The 17,799-nt window shown below is 44.6% G+C and overlaps 2 protein-coding genes across 4 annotated transcripts in view; one reads left to right on the top strand and one right to left on the bottom strand.

Moving 5' to 3' along the window:
• Positions 1-1,826, bottom strand: part of GABRB3 (gamma-aminobutyric acid type A receptor subunit beta3) — a 199,909-nt gene extending 198,083 nt beyond the window's left edge. Inside the window, exon 1 of the mRNA XM_055802675.1 lies at positions 1,259-1,826. Coding sequence (XP_055658650.1) covers positions 1,259-1,359 — 101 coding nt within the window. The 5' untranslated portion in view covers positions 1,360-1,826. The remainder of the gene's footprint in view (positions 1-1,258) is intronic.
• Positions 1-9,728, top strand: part of GABRA5 (gamma-aminobutyric acid type A receptor subunit alpha5) — a 60,020-nt gene extending 50,292 nt beyond the window's left edge. For 2 of the 3 annotated variants that reach the window (XM_055802679.1, XM_055802678.1), the window contains exons 9-11: positions 5,501-5,653; positions 7,060-7,271; positions 8,201-9,728. In XM_055802679.1, the coding sequence (XP_055658654.1) occupies positions 5,501-5,653; positions 7,060-7,271; positions 8,201-8,503 (668 nt within the window). In that variant the 3' untranslated portion in view covers positions 8,504-9,728. The remainder of the gene's footprint in view (positions 1-5,500; positions 5,654-7,059; positions 7,272-8,200) is intronic. The other variant, XM_055802680.1, reaches the window with a different exon arrangement.
• The last annotated feature ends 8,071 nt before the right edge of the window (positions 9,729-17,799 follow it).

Below are 17,799 nucleotides of genomic sequence, written 5' to 3'. Positions count from 1 at the left end.
GACCACTTAGCAGACATGCTGAAACACTGAGAGGCTTATATGCTGGTTCTTACACACGTTGCAACGGGTGAAGGTGCATCCAAGCTCCTGCTATTTAACGGGAGCACTGGAGAAGCTGCACACAACTTCTTGGTGACCACCTTTGCTGAAGCTGCCAGAGCTGTTGCTGGCTTATTTCCCTATGGGAGGAACCATCCCGGGAGGCAAACACCACCCACACATTTGATCCGTTTCAATCATCGCTTTAAAGTGATTTGCTTGATGAAACCAAGCGGGGGAGGGAGCAGAGGGCAAGTGGGGGTTGTGGCATGGCTTTGCAGCGTGTCCAGGGGACCACGTGGCTGGAGAGGAGGTGCAAACCCCGAGGATTCCCATTTCCTCCCGGGCTGCAAGCATAGGCGCCAGATGTGGCAGCATTAGGGAGGCAAAGAAGCTTTAATCCCAGGCCAGGCACCCACGTGAGCCATGCCGTCCTGCTTCTTAAGGCTCCCACGCAAGGGCAGCCCTGGGCGTGCATTGGCGGGGGGACTCCTGGGGGGGTCGAGGCTGGGACAGGGATCACGTGGGCTCAGCAGGATGGGGGCTTAACCAGGTTACACAATGCACTTGTCTGGGGAGCATTAGTGGCATCCAGCCTGCTGTGAAGGGAAGGGGGATTTCCACCGCACTGGTTGTACAGGGCTTGGGGTGGGGAAAGGGGGCAGCCAGCGGCAGCACAACTGGGAGCGATTCCTGCTGGCAAAGCATGACAGAGGCTTCTGGTGATGTGCTGTGTCCCTGGTGAAAAAAGATGGGCTCCAAGCTGAAGGCAGGACTGTAGAGGACAAGGTATAGATTCAGTTGGGAACCTGTTACTGTCCGCAGGAAATGTAGGAGATGTGAAAACAGGTATACGTACACTTGCACACAAAGTTAGCCGGACCAAAACATGAAGGCGCATAAAGCTTTCTGCTTAAACTGTCCAAACATGGCGAATAAAGAGGGGGCAGCTGAGCTTGCCACATACTCTCCAAACAGGACACAAAGTGAGGGAAGCCTTGCCTCGAGCGGAACAGGAGAGCCACTAAACATGACCACCACCTCCATCCTACAGAGCTTCACCCCCTCCCTTGCCCATTTCAGGAGACACAAAGCTGTTGCTAAAGCAAAGATACCTAAAGTCTAGAGAAATGTATAGACAGAGCAGCCACCACTGCAAAGAAAAAGGACGAGTATGCTATCTCCTCCTATTAAAGAGCAAAGGCGCTTTTTTCCTTACCAGTTTACCATCATAGCGGCGTTGTTTTCTGCAATGAACGGCAGCTCGCCTCTTGCCTTCAGTGTTGCCAAGAAAAAGATCCAGAGGATGTACTGGAGCATCTCCTACAAGCTCGTCCTGCTCCTTAGAGCATGAAAACCATCCAGCCCAGGCAGTGAGTGCTCCAGCGTGTCCACTCCAGGCCACTTCCAGTTTGCAGCTTTGCCTGTGAAAGCTCCTTGTGCTCCTCAGCCCAAGGAAACAGGGGACTCTTCAGACAAATCCCAAAGTTTCTGCCCAGTAACCTCCTCCCTCCTGTATCTTAAGATTTAGGCTAATAAATGCTTGTTTTCCAATGTCAAGATTTTATATTAATGTCCCGGGTTACATCTGGGCTGGCTGGATTCTGATTGCAGGCTGGATCACAAAGAGCAGGACACAGATTGTAACCAGGGATTAGCAAAATACAAAAATCCGATTTTGCACAGGGAAAGCATCAGTCAGCAATGGATTTTCTGGACTTCATCAAGCTCGTAGGAGGCCAGTAATCAGGGTTACTCATGAACGGCTAAGGCATTTCTTCCTCCTATTGAATTGTTGAACATGAAAAAGAAAAACCAAATAGCTGTTGCACATATCCAAATGCTTGGATCTTTTGTGGTTTTTTTGACACACAAGTCAAACTACACAGCCCTTGCAGCTGCATGGGCAAAATGTTTGCATATGCCATACAACATTTATGCTCTTCTTTCTAGCAGACATTTTTTTTCAATATGGAAATGCTGGACCTGCTGGATCCCTTGGGATTCTCCTGATTTTGTAGGCAAGTCACTAAGATTGGCTGTCTTCTCAGAAAAAAGCCATCCTGGCACTCCCAATTCACCAGCCAGTCTTGAAATCGGGAACATTTTAGCCATGCCACATAAAATAGCTCTGACATATGACCCCTGGGGTTTTGCTGGTGGTTTTTTTTGTCCTAACATCCCCTAATGTCACTCCCCCAAAAGAGAAGATGTTTGACTACTCACATTGCTTCCAACAGGCCTAACATCTGTTATGCCCTGGTGGTGCAAGTGAAAACAATCACATATGGGATTTGGGTCCAAGTGGATCTTGCTGCTTTCTGCAAATGATTGCCCAGTTCTGTTTCCCATACCCAGAATCTCTCACTGCTAACTTAGGATCTACAGTGCCACAAAACCAAACAAAAACCCACTCTTTTATTTTCTGCCAGCTGGAGCCTGAGCTTTGAAATATCCAAAGCCTACATAATAAAAGAAGCATTCAACCCTTCATTTTGCACCAAATAATTCTGATTTTTCCTTGAGATTAATTTTTCCCCTGCATCACTATAAAATTCATACAGGCATTTCTTGTGGGCCAAAATATTCTGGATGCCATGGTCAGGGATGTGGCATTACAGACCTGTCAGGATCTCTCCAGAACAGCGGTTGACAGACCTGAGTCCAGGTATATCCAGTAAACAAACAAGCTTGGGAACTGGTGCAGCCTCATTAAAATACTCTATTGACTCCCAGCATAATGGCAATGGAAGAATGCATGTAAAAGCCTGGAAAATTTGTAAGCATGATCTCCAGAACTCCATCATCTAGATACCAAAAAAATACTGTAGCAGCTTTTAAAGCATAAAAATACCTTAAGACCAGCAGCAGCACGGTAGCGTAGCTCTATGAAGAAATGCAGCCATTCCTCCTCTGGGGCTTTTCATTAGTGCTAAATTTGTTATCAAAATTGTTTCGTGCAGTGATGAGTGGACCCCATCAGGAACAGGATTCTTTTTTAATTGTTACATAAACCAACGATAAAAATTCTCTTGTTCAAGAAAGCTTGTGGTCTAAGGGTAAACAGTGGCCTTACAGAAGTAAAAGGGAGGTTTGCTGCTGCAGTAGAGCCTGTATAAACAAAAGGCCAACTCAGGCAGATGTTTGCTTTACTTTAAGCAGTGCTCCTAGGTCATTAAAAAAGCTGTGGGGGTTTCATAAGCCCTAGGTCTGCTGGAGGAAGCATTCCTAGTGTAGGCATTTTTGAAAGGGACAGCATGGGAAATCAGAGAAGGTATCAGTTGGAAGAAGAGCAAGTACAAAATCAAGGTGATATCATTATTTCAGTGCAGATGAGAGCTTTGATAGGTTAAAGAAATTCATAAGGCAAAAGTCAGCTGTGGAGAGCCATCAAAATGTAGGCATTCATTTTCTGCATTTTAAAAAGGAAATAAGGGGGTCCTGTTGCTCTGCTGAAGCTGTTTACTTTTTTTTTATTCCAGCTCCAACAGCATATGTCAAAATCAATAATGCATACCGTCACTCCTTAGCAAGCAGGGAAACTGTGACTCAAACACATCCCGGTGCAGTAGCAACTCAGAAACAGATTACAGGCACATAGACCCTGCTGCTCCTGGCATATTTGATGAGCAATCCACAAACTAAATGCTCCTGAATAAAGAGCAAGTGGGGTTCCTTCCAAGACCACAGCATGTTCAGTATCCCTGCTTCAAAGTTACACTAAATGGAAAGGAATTAGATGTTGCTTCACAGGGATTTTGTCCCCAGTTTCACAGCATTCCCTGTCCATCTCCACATCCCTCCTCAGGGGACTGTTTCACCAGAAAATCAGACTCCAGGAGAAAGTCATAAAGATTGAGGCAGGCTGTCAGGTAAGGTATTTCTGTGCTGTTCCAGTCTCTGACTAAAATCCTCAGCACAACGAGCTCTGCAAAACTTAATTCAGAATAACAGAGCTTCTTTAGCATAGCATATCAGTGCAGCTGTACCTGCAAAAGCCCTTTCACTCTAGACCTGTTCTCCGCTAATTAGCCATATTGTCACTTAGAAATAATCTGCCAGATCTAACAGCTTAGCAATGCTGGCCACAGCTCAACGCGGGCTACTCACTCAAGGCAGAACCAGCCTGTGATATATTTTCCTTTTGTCGCTGGTCTATAGAAACTAACAGTCAAGTCTTGCAACAGAGATTATAGCTATATTTGTTTTGTTCTTGGAGGACGATATATATTTCAGAACAGGCATTACTCTGATTCATCAGTACCCAGCCGAATGATGCATTTAAATTAATTTGGTATCAATGTGAGTGGAGATCTGTTAGGGCTTGAAGGGTTTGGGGTTTTTTTATTCTTACATTTTGTTTTTACTCTTATTTTTCCTAGGCAAATAGTAGCCTGGTTTTAGCTAGCAAGATTTTGGCTTTGAGGAGCAGTTACCATCAATGAATAGTCTTCAGTAACAACTATATGGTTTTCCAGGAACAGCCTGAGAGAACCAGTTAAGTTTTGATTTTTTTATGAAACATTAGGGAACGTGACAGCTGGTCTGTCGATTTTGGAGTGCATTTTTTTAGGCTTTTATTGAAATTCGGAGAACCTGACAAAAGACAGATTAAGGCAATGCTGTGAATTTGGCATATAAAAAAGACATGAAATTTAGCACTGCTGTGGCAGCTTTCAGTGAATTCTCCATGCAGGCAGTATGATATTCAGATATTCATTGCTCAAGTGAACAAGGCATGGCACAATGTCTATCCAGAAACAGATTAAAGTGTACCAAATTCTAGGTAAACTGCATGTACTAGAGGGATTTTTATTTTTTTTTTTCTGGAGGAGCAATCTGATGGGTTTGGGTGCTCAGATCAGTAAGACATCCCAGGATCCATGTGCAAAGTTGCAGGTTTTGCAGCACTGACACTGGGACAGGCAGTCCCTCAAGTGCAGTACAGAAGTGTCTCGATCCCTTCTCATTGTTGAAGAATGATGGCTTGACAGTAACAGTTGCCCTAATGAGGTTAAGTCCTGCTGCTAAATCAGGTTTCTAAGAGTAGGTGGCCTTAACTGTTTGTAGGACTGAGTAAAAAATGGGCAGGACTGAGGCAGTGACGGCAACCCAGGTTTTTTAAGCCTGTGAATGTCAAGACAACCCAGGTGGCATAAAAGGAGTGAAGGTTTTCAGTGCAGTAGGAGTAGTCAGTCATTGCATTGCCTTTTGCTTTTGGGGAATGAATGTGAAGTCTAACAGGATCTAGCAGCACCTCTCTCTCAAGCTCTGGTTTTCCACAACGGAGAAATCCAGACATTTTTAATGAATGAAATTAAGAACGGCTGAATGATATCTTCAAATTGGGGGGGGGGTGTGTGTGTGTGTGTGTCTCTGTGTGTGTGGAGCTGGCCTGCTTAAGTCCCTAAATCAGTAAGCCTCCCTTATTTTACCCACATGCACATTTTTCTCCTCCTAGGTGAATATACTATTATGACAGCCCATTTTCATCTGAAAAGAAAAATTGGTTATTTTGTCATCCAGACATACCTTCCTTGCATTATGACTGTGATCTTATCGCAAGTGTCGTTTTGGCTAAACAGAGAATCTGTCCCTGCTAGGACTGTCTTTGGTGAGTATCACACTTTCTCCCAGCATGCAGGAAGGATCGGTCTGGCTTGTGGAAGTGATTTGCTGTAACAAAACCACAGTGCACTAATGCTTTTTTCTGCTTGAGGTATTCTAGATGTTCGCTTGTTCTCTTCCAGTTTAAAGTCAAACTTCATTTAAAGACACTGTCTGGGCTTTTTTGGTAGTTATTATAGAAATTGGTCAAGAATCAATTATACTAATATTAAGGACAGAAGACAAAAGAACTGGATTGGTGTGATTTGTGGTTTGGGTTGGGTTGGTTTTTTTTCACTTGGGTGAAATACTGGATGGCTTACAACAAGAAAACATCCATAATATTGTATTTAGTGTATACTCAAGCTAAGCATTTGAAACAGATTTCACTTTGAGACATTTTGTTTATCTCTGTTTTAAGATGTTTATCTTGGAAAACCATGTAGAGGTTAATTAGTGACAATTATCTCTATTACCATCAAACAAATCAATATGATTTTGCATTTAGAAAAAGCATATTTACTACAGAAGTTGTCATGGAAAAATCCTTTGGGGTGTCTTAAATTACTCAATTTATCACTAGAAGATTGCAGAAAATAAACATAGCCTTAAGTAAAGGTTGATGAAATACAGAATTTTCAGTAGATGAAAAATGAGGTGAGTGGGAGCAGTTTATTATGTAAAACTTTGTTCAGCTGTTGTTAAAAGAGTCATTCTTCTGAAGTCAGTCAGCAGCTTTGATCAAAAATCAGTTCATCAAGCTGTATGGGGAGAATACAGGTACCAGCATCGCTTTGCTGATTGGTGGTACCCATTCTAGGTTTACAAAGCTGTAACTGGGAGTTGGGTTTTGTCCTATTGGAAGAATCCTTCCACAGGTGGAAGTAGTGGCAGCTCAGTCACTTACTGGCCTATGGGAAAGGAGGAGCTACAGGCAAGGCAGTCAGTAACAGCCAACAATTTCATACATACAGTCTTCATGTGAGAAAATAAAACCAGTAATCCCACTTGATTCTGACAGTTACTGCTAAATGGGTTGCTCACCGATTTTATAATGTACTATTTAACAAGGGACACTCTATACATACTATGCATCAGTATACAGGGATAAAATGCCAGTAAGGCCTTGGTTTATGTAACAGCTGGGTTTGTGTTACCCTAAAAACACTTATTTAAATACACTATAACTTAACATAACCAGAACACCACAAAATTAAACATCTGAGGGTGGAGGCTTTCATTTTTTCTTGGAGAGTAATGTATCTTACTCTCCTGGACCGTAATATGGAAACAGACTGACTTCATGTGGCCACCTTAGGCATCCTGCTGAATTGCAGCCTGCTCATGGCTTCTTAGGGATCTTGTAAGGGCTACCAGACTCACCTCTTCCTCTTTTTCCCCCCTTCTTTATAGGAGTGACAACAGTCCTCACCATGACCACCTTAAGTATTAGTGCCCGTAACTCTTTGCCAAAAGTGGCCTACGCTACTGCCATGGACTGGTTTATAGCTGTCTGCTATGCCTTTGTATTTTCTGCATTGATTGAATTTGCAACAGTCAACTATTTCACCAAGAGGAGTTGGGCATGGGATGGCAAAAAAGCCCTGGAAGCTGCTAAAATCAAGGTGCTTACCTCACATTTTTTAAACACATAAAAAGCAGGGACTCAACATAGTTCAAATAACTGAACGGACAATTTTCAGCTTCTTTGGGGAAAAGGTATTTAATTACCTCATGACATACTTTCACCTTCCTGTAGAGGAAAATTTGCAAGGAGATATGCCTTCTTATCTTCACAGAGATAGAGTATCAGTCTCCACCATCTATATGAAGAGGGCTATTTCCAGAAGGATGGAGGGAATTGAGTACACACAGCATTTCAGTGACCAAACTTCTGATAACAGCAGACATAAACTATGAAACATATCTCTGCAGAATACTCCCTATGCACTCTTTCAGATAAATGACAAAGCTCACACTGAACTCCATGAGTCAGGGTCCCATCACAGTATCCCCAAGAAAAAAAGACACAAAAGAGCGGTTCTGTGAAAACACGAAGTTTTGAGTTTCATGCTGAAATGAAAGTTTTGGAATAAGTCTGATTCTTAGCAAATGATGGCCTAGAGAGAGCTCAGACCTGCAGGCACCCCAAAGGAACAATACAGAGAGGGCAAGCTGGCAGGGGCAATGAGCCCAACCACACTCGTTGCTGCAGCCAGGAGAGTGAGGTTCACATCTTGGCAGCTGTCCGTGGGGCAGCAACCTCTGCAGGTGCAGGACCACATCGCCTTGACAAAAGAGGCTGCTAATGCACACACCAGGTAGGATCCAGGTCAGGACAGTCACTTAGTTTTCTCTGGCATTGGGGAAAGTTTAACATGAGTAAGGGATATAAAGTCAAGACAGGAACAGCTGTTTGGTAGTCAAAGTCGCATAGGCAACAGGCATCTGTTGGCATGATTGATTATGGTACTTAGATTTTTGGGTTAGTGTCTTGAGAATGTGTTTCCACTTTCTGTTCCCACAGTCTAATGTTTTGTTCTGTACACTGCAGAAAAAAGAGCGTCAATTGCTGGGAAATAAATCAACTCATACTTACAGCACTGGGAAGATGACCCCCGCGCCAAACATGCCAAAGGACTCAGGCCCATCTGTCATCTCAAACACTGCATCTGCTCCAGCGAAGCCTGCAGAAGAAAAGCCTGCTGAAAGCAAAAAGACTTACAACAGCATCAGTAAGATTGACAAAATGTCCCGGATAATTTTTCCAGTGCTGTTTGGAACTTTTAACTTAGTTTACTGGGCCACATATTTGAATAGGGAGCCTGTTATCAAAGGTGCCAGTTCTCCAAAATAAACTGAAGGACTCTAAAGCCACATGAGCCATACTTACAAAGCAGGCGCTACCAAGGAAAATTTGAGATCCAGACAACTTTCTACATTTGGGCAATATTCTTCAGGAAGTTTTTTGCATGTTTAATAATATGTACAAATAATATTGCCTTGATTGTTTCTACATGTAACCTCAGATGTTTCGGAGACAATTATATTACTTACAGCAACAGATCTTTATAAAAGATCAGAAGGCATTGAACATGGCTTCTTTGCTGCTGAGTATCTTGCATTGGTAGTTTACAAATGAAATAAGTTATATTTTTTAACTGTTCAAGTGTACTACATATCGTGGTTTTTATACTTCAGATGTACAGTCATACAAATATAGGCTTAACCTATATTTTACAGAAGAGCTCCACTATTGTCATCTGATAAGTTACTGAGTAACGCCAGTTGTAAATGTGCCAAATTATTAAGTATAGGTCTATGTTTGAGCACCTTTACTGGTTATAGGTAGTGCATTACTCCACAGTAAAACTGCTCAGCCCAATTTTCATTGGAAAATAATACAATGCACTGAATCCTAATGGGGCTATGTTAATTTTCACTGCTTGAGCTTCTAGCGTGCAGTGAAGTAACATAGGGAGCAGGATGCTACTTGTGTAAATAAAGGTGCTGGAATCTTGCCCTTAAAAGACAGTAAGTTTGTTTGGATTTTGCATTCCAAGGAATTTTCTTGAATGATTCTCAGTATTTATTCCAAAAATTAGAGATATACTGCATGAAATTAACATAGATTAGGAACATACCTGTGCAAATAAAACTTTTAACAACAGCAGTAGACATTTTTATTAGGGTAAAGTAAATGGTGTTTGGACATTTTCCCAGGAAGAAGATTGTGTTATATTATCAGAGATTAACAGTAAAGAATTATAGTAATTCTGCAATAATTATTGCTTGTTTCCCACAGTGAAAACCAATCAGCTGACACTAAGAAGTGTGATCAGAGAAAAAGATGTGCTTCATGACAGCAAGGTGTTTCAGTGACAATGTTGACAGAAAGGTCTTTGTACTGTCCATCTGAAACTTTTCTATAAAACGCCTTGCTGCTGCCAATGTGTTTTGCTTTCACAATGAATGAGAAAATGCAATCTGAGTTTTCAGCTCTTTCCTCCTTGGCATCTTTTCCTTGTTCCAGAAGCTTTTGTAATTTAATCTTAATGTTTAAATAAAAAATGCATTCAACATTTGATTGCAAAATGTCATTCTTATACTGGTTATCCTTTTAGAGAGACCAAAAAATCACCACAAGAGCCGGAAGGAGTAAATGAAAAGCACACATCATGCGCTCGGTCACATGTGTGAGCATGACACATCCTCACTGTTGCCCAGAAAGGTATATACTGAGGGAAGACAGTGAATCGAGATGTTTCAGAATTAGGTGCTATCTTGCTATGAAGCATCAACCCCATGTGCTCTTTGGTACAGAGAGCAGAGCTCGTGCTTCACTTTAAGGTGAGGGTCTAGTCCGGGACTGGGGAGCTGTCTGGACTTCTTGTGTGTGTTCTCTTCATCCCCCTTCACTCCTAAACATTGCCAAGAAAAAAACTCACACTCCTATTCCTTTTTGCAGGTTTTTGTTTGATGCTGAGGAATTAGAAATTTGCAAATTCTCAGTGCCCACGGAGAAGCCACGGGACTGAGTGGGTGACTGGAAGCTGTTAAAGAGGAGCAAGGGAGGGGCATACCCATCTATTAGTTACGGTGCTATCCTGAGCCAAGATGAGGATTTGGAGCTGTTTTCATGTAGGCTTCCCATATGGCTTTGAACAGCCACACACCTCTATGTTCATCATTTTTTTTGTTTTAAAAGTGAGATAATGGTATCTGAATGCAATAAATCTGGCCCTTTGGGGATTGAAAATAGTGAAAAATTGCAAAGCCCATTGGGAGGCGAAACTGTATGAAGTCCCATGGCTATTTCTTTTCTTGTATGCAGGTTATTTCCACAAAAAGATTGGAGCCAACGAGACCTCCTGTTTTCTCGGTGAAGAGCACATAGCTTTGCCAAGCCCGACAGGGATGCAGTGAAGGGAACTGCAGACACAATGTACTGGGTGTCCCCAGTGATTCACTCACTGAGCACCTCTGAAACAGCTAAAACCACCCGGTGACTGGCAGAGGGGAGCAGATATTTCTGCATGTACAAGACAGACCCTCTCAGCTGAAGCATCTTCTGCCTCTTCCTGTGGCCATGGAGATGTACAATAAATGCCAGCTCCTGGAGGCTGAATATCCAGTCAGGGAGAGATGAGCCCAACGTGCTGTCAGGGCTAGCAAACAACAATTCCTCTTAGTCAGGATGTGCACACCAGGGGAACTGTTCTAAATGTTTCATATGGGTGTGCATTCCTCCTGTGGCAAGGCAAAGTGACCATGAAATGAGTGGCATGGTAGGGTCTTGTTAATCACTGACGAAGACTGCCTGCAGCCCTATGGATGAGTGTTTGCTCACTGCCCTCGAGTCTTTTCCTGGGGTTGATGATAGGGCCTGCCATTGACATTCATCACAGGTTGGTATGTGCCAGGTAACACATCTGGACAAGGCGTCTTGCTCGATAGAAACCAGTTTACCAACAGCTTGCTATTTCTAGTCTCTCCAGAATAACAGATGAGACGTAACTCTAGCAACATCAGTGACATAGCATAATGCACCAAATTGATCTTACTCAAACAGGTGTCTGAGGATGATGGGTGGGCTGGTGAGGACCCACCAGAAAACAGTCCACTTGATTTGCCCTCTTTTTTTAATGCCATATGTAGACATGCTGTCATGTGGTTGGCAGGTATGTATACTGATACATAACTGTAAGCTCAATTCTCTTCCCAACCATTCTTGCAGCCTACAGGTGGCATAGGCTCAGGCTTTTTTATCACACATTATTATTTATGACAACGTAAATGATAAAGTTGTATTATTAACACTTCTTCCTCTCAGATATCAAACATTCAAGGTACATGAAAAACATGGTGGGTTTGGTTTGTTGGGGTTTTTTTCCCCCCCACAGGAAGTTTAGGTAGTTGTAGGGTTTTAAACTAAAACCAGTTATTGAACAATGATGTTCCAAAAATTAAGGAACTAATTGGACAGTCCTTGACCGAAACCAGGTTCTGTGGGTTCAGGTTCAATCTGGAGCATGGGACTTTTGCACAGTTCTCTAAATAGATTGAAACTATATCAGGATCCTGAGACACGCTGATTGCTAGAAGCTGAAGGAGTACTTGGGAGGAATATCATATATATGTGCACTGTTCCTCTCATTCTTCCCAAAAGAACTCTGCTTCTGGCCATTTTCAGAGGAAGGTTACTGTACTATCCAGACCTTTGTCCTGACCCCATACAGCTACTCAGCAAATGTTCTGCAAGAGAAGGCTGGAGCGCAGGAATGCCTAGTCAGACCACAGAGTATTTGTGAAAGTGGCACCAGGGTGCTTCTGGGGTAATATGGAGGCTGTATTTACTACTACACTGTTAAAACCTATGAACTATCTGTGAACCTCCAGAAGACACCAAGCATTGTAAAAAGATGTCTGAATACACATGAATCCCCCAAAACAGAATCACAGGGATTTGCTTTTTACTTTCCTCAGACTCCCACAAAAAGCCTCCAAGGTGAGCTTTTTTGCTACATGAATGGGAAACTCGGAGCCACCTTCACAGCATCTTCTCCAGAGCCATTATCTGCCCCAAAGGGTTCTCTGTGCTTTTTATTATTTGCTTACACCCAAGTTTGCCTCTCACCCTGAATGGCTCAGCATCATTTTTTGGTCACCACTGCAGGACTCGGTGCCAGGACCTCTAAATCTGACTTGTTTTACTTACATGGAAAGTTTCCTTGTCTTCACTGAATACAAACTACCTGCAAAGAGCGGAGCTGCATGGTCGCAGGATCAGGCTCTTTGCTTTATTTTGGTAAACAATTTATGTGACGTGTAGAGGACCTGATAATTACCTGCCAAAGGCATATGCACCACAGACATTCTATACATAAATCACTTCAAGGTATATTGACTGTCACTTTCTGCGTTTGAAGGTAAAGGCAGAAAACAATGATTAGAGCTCATTCTGTTACTGTGGATTTGCTAAACCAGATTGAAATTTCCTGAAGAAACCATCTATCTTACATTTCTTGGAGAATCCCACGCATTCCTAATCCTTGCTGAGAACGGAAATGAGAGGAGAAGCCGCCACCTTGCAGCATGTGCTCCTGCCTGAACAGTAGGTTCATAATCTGGGAGATGCTTCAATAAACTGATGGATTCCAGACTGGAATACTTAAATGCCACTGCCTCGCACTACACCACACCTAACAATTTCAATCTCTCTGCCATCAGCATAACTCTTTGGAGGGGAGACCATTACTTACTGATGGCATCTGAACTGTGGGAGATGTATTTCTCAGATTCTGGCTCAAAGTAAACACCCTGGCCTTGTCCTGCTGCAGGCTGGGGCTGTACCTGGATGTACATCAACCTCCTCTGATCTGCCCTGGAAGAAGCTTGGGCCTTCAGGAGCGGGGTGAACTGTGTCACTGTCCCCGGTGTGGGTGAGCTTGGACCCTGCAGGACTCATCTACTTCACAGCTTAGTCACGGCCAAAGAGAGTAATAAATAGGAATTGCTTGTCATTGTGTTTTTCCTGTATGCTTTCACCAAAAAAAGGTTGAAAAGTGAGTTACAATTCAGCACCGGAGAGTAAGTGTTTGCAGTTCTACTGCCAAATTTCCTCACTTGCGCCCATTAAGAATGAAAGAACAAGTCAAATACAATGGAAAAGGTTTTTTATTTCTGATATTTGAGCTGTGCCAGCTTACTGCAAGGGTGAATTTAGGCAACAATGTATTTTCTAAAACTTAGCCCTCCTCTGTTATCTTGAATTGTGTTCTGCTTTTTTCTAAATGGAATATGCCCTCTGTGGAATAACTAAACATATTTCTACAAAACTGAGAAAAAATTATTTTATGAAATAATCTTGTCTTTCAAAAATTCTTGCTCAACGTATAAATTAAACTTTGAAGAGAACTGAGTTAAACTGCTTTGCTATTCAGTTTATGCAGATAAGATGAATGTAGCACTTGCAAGGCTATGTTTTTTTTAAGTCTGGAGATAATGTTCTTTGTAATAAGGATGTATTTTCCCCAACACCCTTGCTCCTCAGATTGGAATTGACACTGAAATGTTCAGAGGAACCTGAAGTGTTCTAAAGGAGTGATTGATCAAACTGCTCAAATTCTTTCTGGCTTTCTGTATGTTTTTATGTCACTACAAACATTTAAATATGGCTATCACATGGTAACAATCTCAGATGACATCTTCACCTTACCAGTTTTTACATCTTCCATTATTTTGTTATGGGCATTTGTTCAATTTTGAGAAAGGCAGAAAGAATGGAAGTTAGATTTTATGAAGCCCAAAGGACTTCTGAAGGATCTTCCTAAGTTTACCACTAATATAGATCCAAGTGTAAGTGTCCCATTCTGTACTGCATTATTTGCCTTTCATTGCCATCCTCAAAAGCAATTATCACTCCTCACAGTCATCATGTCTTAAAATTGCTCTTTATATTGGCCCTGGCTAAAACCAAAGTGAAATGGAAATCAGAAATGTTGATTGAAGTTACCAACTCATTTCAGTCAGATGAATTTGGAGAGTTTTTGAGAAATATCAATAGATTGCAGTGCACTGGACCGACAATGGTAGGTTGCATTTGTAGGTGGGAAAATTTGATCTGCTACACATAGAACAAAAAAATACCACATAACTTGTCACATATATGATAAAAAACCACTGGAACCAGCCACTCACAGCAGTCTTGGCCTCAGTGGATCTGGGCTCAGTTCTTCATTCACTGCAGACTGGTGTTACTGACATCCTCAAAACAACTCCTCAGGGGTCATCTGGACCCAGAGTCCAGGCCTGCCCACCCTTGATGGGCGTGCTTCTGCCAGCAAGTGCATGCAAAGCTTCTGAAGAGCTGCAGCACAGCAATATCAGGAGGCATTCTCTTCTCCATATGTTGCCCGTGGGCCAAAGAGGGTGGTGAGCCCCGTGCAGAAGGACAGAGCTGAGGGCACACAGAAAGTGTCTGGACCTCTGAAATTCAACTTCCTACCTAAAGGCAGATTTAATTATTTGTACAAAGCAAAATGCTTCCAGCGACAGAGACCTTCAGCCAGAATAAACTGTCTGTAGTCTCAGATAAATATCTAACAAGCGTCCAGCTGGAGGACTCCAGGAGCTGTAGGAGACAGGTTTCAGCCCCTTCCCTGTTTGTCTCAGAACAGCCCCGGTGCCCTCCTGTGCTGCTCGTGGTGCAGGTGGCAGCCTCAGCCACTGGGATGCCAGGAAAGCCACCAGTGAGGGCTCTCCTTCAACATTTAATCACAGCAAAGTTCACGTGCCTGATTTCAGGAACCTGTTCAGTGCTAGAAAGGGGGCACCCAGGTCTAGCAAGTGAGACACTTGATATGTGAGCCCCATTCCCTCCTTCTGTATTCCCCCCTTACTTAGACTAACCAGCTCCCTGCACAGCTGCTTTTGGAGGCTCTTACTTCCCCCCTTGTGCAAGAAATACTACAAAGGTCTCACTTCGGCATCCCTCAGGTTGAAAAGATAGTCACCCTCCGCGAAAATGCGAGAAGTAAGTTAAAATATGGATCCATTTTATTGTGCTAGAGAATATAAACATTTTACTGTCATTAAATCATATATACAGGGTATGATAAAGATTACATATAAGATATATATCATACATATATATATATCGTATATCACAACCCTTACCTGAATACACAATTTGAAAAGGCTCCGCAAAGTCGGAAAGTGTGATTAAAAGAGAAAAGCATATAGGTATATGAAGAAAGCAGGGATGGAGAAATGACCGAGGGATGAGGTGTAATAAAGAGCGGTGCTAAAGTATTCCTTTGGCATTAACATATAGCCCACCGAGGACAACAGAAAGTCTTAAACATCACCTTTTCTTTTTCCTTACAGCTTGAGGAGGAGGCAGTAATTACTGACCCATGAAACTCCACTCGAGCCTTGGGCTTGCTGTCACACCAAAGGGAAGAGGGGAGCCAGTCTCATACCGAGGGCTCTCCCGGAGGGCTGGGCAGCTCGGTGACCACACACAGCGCCGGTAACAGCACACGGTCACCGAACAGGGGTTAACCCAGCGCGCTGCCGCCGGCTGCAGGCGGGCTGGGGGGCAGCCGTCCCGGTCCCGGTCCCGGTCCCGGCCAGCCGCGCTTCCCGCAGCCGCCGCCAGAGGATCCCGCCGCCGCGGCAGGCGGTGCCGGCGGCGGGGGAAAGAGGCGGAGCCGCCGCCTGCGGGGAAGCCGCCCCCGATCAAGAGGCGGGGGCTGGGGGTCCCTGCGGCGCAGCGTCGCCCAGAGCTCGGCTCCCCGGCCGGGCAGGCGGCGCAGGACGCGGGCTCGCTCTCTCTCTTTGCAACTCGCTGCTGGTGCGTCTCTCCTCCGGGTACTTCTGCCGCGGTACCCAGGCGGTGGCAGAGGGGAAGGCAGCCCCTGCCGTCCCCCGGTCGCCCCCCGCCCCAAGCCGCTGCCGGCAGAGCAGAGCCGAGCCGAGCCGGCCGGGGCGGCAGCCACCTCCGCAGCACTCCCCAACGGTTTGCTCTGCCGGGCTAGGCTTTTATTTATTCCAATGGAGTGTGTGTGAACACATGCATTTGTCTCTATGTGGCCAGCGCGGGGGTGGCCGGCGACGGCGAAACCCCCTCTGTTCCAAACGCGCAGGCACTGCCAGCCGAGGCGTGGGTACCGCGACCGCGGAGCCCTGGGTGATGTTTCCATAAGCACCAGCCTTCAGAACACCTTCGGGTGCCTGACAGCGCTGGTGGCCGCAGCGAGCTGCCGTGCAGCGGTGCCGGCGGCAGCGCCGAGCCCAGCGCCGCCGGGACCCACCGGCACCGGCGGGAGCCCAACCCCCGTTGCTGCGGGGCGGCGGCCGCCCCGCAGCGCCGTGTTTCCGCAAAGTTATCAGCGGCTCGGCGTGCTGCCTAACCGGGCAGCCCCCGAGCTCCTGCCGTCCCTTCCGTCGCCTTTGCCGTTTTCTCAAAGCAGCAGCGGTCGGTCTGGGGTCCACCTGCCCTTCTCTGCTGGCGACGGAAAGACGCACCGGTCTTGTAGCAAGTGATTATTAGCAATTCACAGTAACTGCAATTAGCCAAAGTCAACACGAAAGAACTGCTGTTGAAGCTAGTAGAGACGTTTAGGTTGAAAAAAAGAAAAATTCTAAAGTGCATGACTGGGAATTAATTGCCTGGCTCACGACGGATTTTCCCTAAGCTGTCTCCTTCCTTCAATAAATAACTTCTGTAACAGAACTCTCTTCAGCTAGCTCTTCTAGGCATCATGTAGGAATTATTCTGAAAGCAAGATTGCATCTTCCAGCAGCATTTTTTTCTTTATTCTTTTTCAATGTAATCTCATAATTAAAAACAACTCCCCCAGAACTTGGAAATTATGTGTAAGGCAGGAGGAAGCAAAGATTTATGCTTCCGAGATTTCTGATCACTCGTTGCACCTCGAGCAGAGCTTTTCGTTTCCAGATTACCATCATGTAAGTGAAATTCTGTCATTTCCCATTCCGAAAGCAAAGAAGAACGTTCTTATTACCCTGATGCAAAGCTCCACACACCTGGAAAGAATTGAAGTCGGTAAATATCACACCTATGCTGTTCTCAGTGGAGTAGCAAGACACATGATACCGAAACCCAGACTACTTTTGCCCTGAATACACTTGGCTGCTGTCACATTTCTGAGTTCTCACGGCATAAATTCCTCGTTTATTGTAAAATTTCCAATATACACATAAATCCGTGTACATCGGTCTACCGCATCTCTCTTCTCGGTGTATATACATTTTACAGACGTATCTTAAGCGTATCTATGTGTATCCATGCTCTCGCACAGCGCATGCAAGCTTCTACATAGATCCAGCTAGATAAAGAGGCATATACAAACACGCTGCGTTGTGTATGTTTGTCTGTCTGTGGAAGACAGTTCTGTAGGTCCCTCTCTGTAGCCGCACCGATTGCATGGATCTGCGTCTATATGTACATCGGGATGCTCGTGGTTCCCGCCACTCCGAGACCAAAAGCAGCGCCGACCCCTCTCCCTCCGCCTGAAGGGAGCACCTCCGGCGCCCTGGGGGGCCCGCTCGGCAAGTGAGTGTGGGGTTCGGGGGTGGGGGCCACGCAAAAACAGCGGGGGGATGCTGCCGCCAGGCGCCGCAGGC

The sequence above is a fragment of the Falco peregrinus genome, chromosome 4 (genome assembly GCF_023634155.1).
Source record: "Falco peregrinus isolate bFalPer1 chromosome 4, bFalPer1.pri, whole genome shotgun sequence".
NCBI classification, from domain to species: domain Eukaryota; kingdom Metazoa; phylum Chordata; class Aves; order Falconiformes; family Falconidae; genus Falco; species Falco peregrinus.
Note: the sequence above shows the minus strand (reverse complement) of the source record. Positions and strands in the feature narration are given on the sequence as shown.